At 44.7% G+C, this 5,006-nt stretch overlaps 1 protein-coding gene across 1 annotated transcript; it reads left to right on the top strand.

Moving 5' to 3' along the window:
• The first annotated feature begins 238 nt into the window (after positions 1-238).
• On the top strand, positions 239-4,539 carry LOC148067871 (12-(S)-hydroxy-5,8,10,14-eicosatetraenoic acid receptor-like). The gene is made up of 3 exons (XM_087805667.1): positions 239-460; positions 2,349-2,754; positions 3,447-4,539. The coding sequence occupies exons 1-3, from the start codon at positions 324-326 to the stop codon at positions 3,933-3,935; spliced, it is 1,032 nt and encodes a 343-aa protein (XP_087661793.1). The 5' UTR covers positions 239-323; the 3' UTR covers positions 3,936-4,539.
• The last annotated feature ends 467 nt before the right edge of the window (positions 4,540-5,006 follow it).

The raw sequence follows: 5,006 nt of genomic DNA on the forward strand, positions 1-5,006 counted from the left end.
CTGTTGGAACAGAACAAGCAGAAGAAGAGTTTCTGAGCGGTTTAGGAGAGAAGTTTCCTCATCAGCTCAGACAATTAGAGAGATGGGGGAGATAAGAGAAGAAGAAAAAGCTTTCTGTGTTTGGAGGGATGAATCTTAAAAAAGTTGTTGACACCCTAGTCAGCGCCCCCTTCCCCTCCTGTACAAACCACACCTCCACCCTGTATTCTCTCTCTCTCTCTTGCTCTCTCCTTCTCGCAGACCTTCTTAAGCTGCTGCTGTTTCTCACTTGAGTCTTCCTGACATCCTTGGCTCTGGTTCGTGCTTTAACGCAGCAAGGAGCCATGTCCGTGGATCACACCGTGGACCACTGCAGGACCACCAACCAGACGACGTATGACATCCTGTCCTGGTTGATGATCGGGGAGTTTTTGCTGGGTCTGCCGCTCAACCTGACCGTGCTCTACATCTTCATCTTCAGGTAACAAGACGGACGACACACTTATTAAACTACGTCAGCAAGAAAATGAGGTTGAACGTTCAAGAGCAAAGTGTGACAAACAAATGACCTCTGGGAGGTTAAGATTTCTCTCATTCTTCAAATCATTAATTTTGTTAGGGGGGGATGGCGTTTACAGAAAAGACACACAACAGGTGACCACAGGTTTTTGACACAACAAGAAACAAAAGAAAAAGAGGAAATGTTTCTCAAAGACGCATAAAGCAGAAACAGCTAAACTTCTAAAACAGTGTAGTAACTCTTGGACACACAATAGGAATAAATTAACACAAAAAAGGGAGAGGAAAAAAAAGTTAGAGTAATGATGAATAAATATGATTTTGCACACACACAAAACGTTTTGAGCAATAAAATGCTTGTTGATGTCAAACAAAAATGTATAAATGTATCAAAACAAACTTGTTAAAGTGATGCGAGTTAAAACAAGTGCCTAAATTGACATGACTCGAATGTCACGCTGATGTCACTCAAAGGTGCTGATTTTTGACGTCGCTGGTCTTACTTTTGGAGTTTAGAAAGTACATGGATGACAGAGTCAGTATGTTATACGTGACTTTTTGGGGAATTCTGAGAAAGGCAGAAATGAAAACCTCCGGAAACGTTCCGGCTCTGAAAGTGCAAATAAGGAGCGCGGTTCAGTACAGCGAAGTTCCAGGTCCAATTTCAGTCGCTGTTGTGTTTGGAGAGCACCTGATGTGAGGCAGCGAAGAGCTCTAATGAGAATCAAGATAAACGAGTCTCACATTACGGATCTCTGGGGCTCCGAGCCTTCATCCTGCAGACGAACAAATGTACCAGAGGAGAAATGGAAATATTGCCAGTGATGCTAACTGATCGTTATCGTTTACGATAAGTCAAAGTGTTTCGGTGCGCTGGGGAGCCGTCCTGCTGCTTTAGAGTTAGCACGGCGACCTACAACAACCTACAGCAAACTCATTAAAGTGGATCAGAAACAGAATCTTTTGCATCACATTTGATCTCCTGATCACTGAATGTCAGAAGGTTGCATTGATTTGTCCAGTAGGGGGCTCGGGGTTGTTGAGTCATGTTCAGGTTAAACAATACTAAGCTTTTACACCAAAATAAATTGAGTCACTTATCCAGTTAAATTTAGTCACTTCAAAGGAACTCCCTCAGGCTATCAAGATTCCCACATGTTGCAAACAGCGACTAGATTTGTTGAACCTACACCTGAGGGTGTAATATAGCCTTTTTACTCTGGCTCAGCTCTATTCTTACTTCGTGTTGCATTTCTACCAGCAAGGTACGTCGAAGTAGGTACCATTATACCTTTTCTGCTGCGGTTCCAAGCGAGTATTAAAAAAGTGATGTCGACCCACTGCCACCCACCGATTGGTCAGAGGGTGACTTCACGGAAGAGAGACTCAGACTCCCAACACAAGAAACAAACCCGCCATTAAATAAAATGAAGTACGTAGAAGTAAGTAAGAAAAGTTGTTGAGTGGTCCGTGGATGAGGTTCAGACCTTATTGTGTCTTGTAGACGATGGACGTATCCGGGAGTTGGACGGGAACTCGTAATTAAATGGTGTACTAGGAGGTTGCGAAGGGAAGACCACAGGTGTCACCGGACAAGTGTATGTTTTTGTGTGTCTTAACTTGCTCATGGGAACCAGTGGGAAAGGTGTAGCCAAAAGCTGAGCCCAACAGAGTACCTGTGGTAATGGTTGGATTGGAGAGAAAGGGTGTTAGAATCAAGGTACCACTTTTGCCACATTTTTAACAGAACCGGGGTGAACAGAGTTGCTTGAAATACTTAATAGTTGAATACCAAAACTCAAGCCAGACGTGATTGTAAGCAACAACTCTCTCCATCTTTACCATCTCAGGTTCAGCTTCTGGAAGAACAAAAGTATCTTCCTATTCAACATTGTGGTTGCGGACCTCCTGCTGGTGGTCTGCCTGCCCATCAAAGCCTACCACTATCAGCACGGCCAGCGGCGCAGTGATGACGAAGCAGTGTGCAAACCCATGCTCTTCATGCTCTTCCTCAACCGAGGCGCCAGCATCGCCTTCCTCATCACACTGACCCTTGACCGATACTTCAACGTGGTCCATCTGGGCAGGAAAAACTTTGTCAGAGCATTGAAGAAGACCCCCCTGATTTCCATCGTCATCTGGCTGCTGCTGCTGCCACTTGCCATTCCGACTACCTTCAATACTTTCGAGTGCTGCAACAGTCATGGACGAAAGAATGAGACTCAGGCGCATGATGTGGTGGACACAATCAGAGAGGTACTCTTTTTTTACACTTGATAAATAGCACAGTATGTAGGTAGGGTAGCAAAAGTAAGGTAGATTTGTAAAATCGTGTATATGGTAAGTTGGTATACCGCTTAGAACAGGGGTGGGCAAACTCGGTCCTCAAGGGCCACAGTGGGTGCAGGTTTTTATTCCAAACGATCGAGCATGCACATTTTAACCAATGAGGTTTCAGCTGAAACAAGCAACACCAGACTGACAATCAACGGATTACACTCCTAAGACCCCTGATTGGTCAAAAGGTGTCTTCTTGATTGGTTGGAACAAAAACCTGCACCCACTGCGGCCCTTGAGGACCGAGTTTGCCCACCCCTGGCTTAGAAGGTTGTTGATAGGAGTGCAGTAGACATGGGGATGCACTTCATCAGAAAATCTGGCAACCTACTAACCACCCTTAGTTACAAATATATTGACTTTTTCAGAGGATGTTGGTAAGTAGAACAATGGTTGGTGGGGGAGGGCAGATGCGGGTATAGGTTGGTCATTCAACAAGTGGGTGTTATGGCAGTAATACACAGAATGGATTGTGATATGGGGAGGAGTAAAAGAAAAGGATAGATAATATGGGAAAAAAAATGTTTGTGTGTAAAGTGTTAAGAGATGCGTTAAGTATGCCATCCACTAGGTGGGCTGGAGTGTAAAAGCATCATCTCTCTCTTTTCCAGGTTGTGTTCTTCTCACAGATTTTAATTCCCTTCATCATCCTGGTCTACTGCACTGTGCGCATCGTTAATCGTCTAAGGAAAAAAACTGTGGGCGAGAAAACCAAGCTGAGACGAGCGGTTTACGTCGTCATGTCGGTGGTGGTGGTCTTCGCGCTCTGCTTCTTGCCCTGCGCCATTTCCCGGGCAATACTGCTGGCTGTGAGGTTACTGGACAAACCGGAAGAAATGGAGAACGTGGTGGTCCAGGTCTATGATGCCTTGATGGTGCTGTCCTACATTGACTGCCTGCTGGATCCACTGGTCTACTGCTTCTGTAACTCCGGTTTTAAAGACGCCTATGTTACAGTCTTCTTTCCCAAGTGCCTGCAGAAAAGACTCTTGAAGGTTGACTTTGGTTTGGGAACAACAACAACAACGACCATGACTAATTCCGGTACTCGAAGCACTTCTCTACCAGTCATCAAAAATGAGGTGGTGGCCATGATTTAATTTCTCATCCGAGATCACTGGACCACAGACTCAGTTATGAAGTATATGTAAATAGCTCTCTCGGAACTGTCCTGCGAGAAAAGAACCATCTGGTCCATCATCGGATTTAAGACGTTGTTGACACGATGTTCTTGGCTTGATGTATGTATGTTACCATCCGTGTAATCTGTAATTTTCCCTGACAGCCCCAAAAGAGATCCTGATGAACAGCAGCAGCATTAGAATTAGCAGCCATTTTGTTTGGCATAACAAGGGGACTTGATAAATCCACATGGGGTTGGTCTCTACCTGACAGTGAGATGAGAGTACTTTTCAAGACACGTTCCTTCATAACCACTGACTCAGAGGCTGACACTGAATTTTCGGGAAAGTGCTTTCGAAATTTGATGCCATGGCTTTTATGGCCGCCGGGCCAATATGCACTGATTGACTTGAGCTTCCTGTTTGTGTTTGTGGCTGAATTTTACTGGTGATAATGCGACTTACGGCCATATTCCCCAGCAGGAAGTGGGCATGAATGCGTTTTTAATGTGTTTGTGTGGCGCTGCTGATAATTGTGATGTTGCCATCTTCTATTAAACGCCTTCCATGTTTGACGAGCTTATTGGTGTAATATTGGTTTGTTTTTTGTCAAACTTGCAAGTTAACGATGAACTCTTGAGACCAATGCGTGTTAAAGATTACCCAGAATCCTTGGTGACACCTGAAGATTAACAGCTGAAACTTTGACTTGACTTGCACCCTCGAACATCGCATTTCAAAACATTGACTTGTCCTCAAGAGTCAGTCTCTGAACTTATATGAACCCCTTATATCCATCTACTGTAGATTGCCAAGGGGGCCCAAGACTTTCAAGTCTACGTTGCACCTTCATTTGGGAATAACAAGGTGTTGTAAAGCCAACTGACATATGGGATCCCTGCAGTGTGCTCTGGGGCTACACCAGCCTTCGTCCTAGCTGACAGACTACAGCATGTAACTTCCGTGTGTGTGTACTTCCTGACCTCCTGAGGGATCAATAAAGTTTTACCTTACCTTACTTGAGGGTTGGAACCTGAATGGACAGGTGAG

Source organism: Callionymus lyra, chromosome 13 (genome assembly GCF_982586985.1).
Source record: "Callionymus lyra chromosome 13, fCalLyr1.hap1.1, whole genome shotgun sequence".
Classification (NCBI taxonomy): Eukaryota; Metazoa; Chordata; class Actinopteri; order Syngnathiformes; family Callionymidae; genus Callionymus; species Callionymus lyra.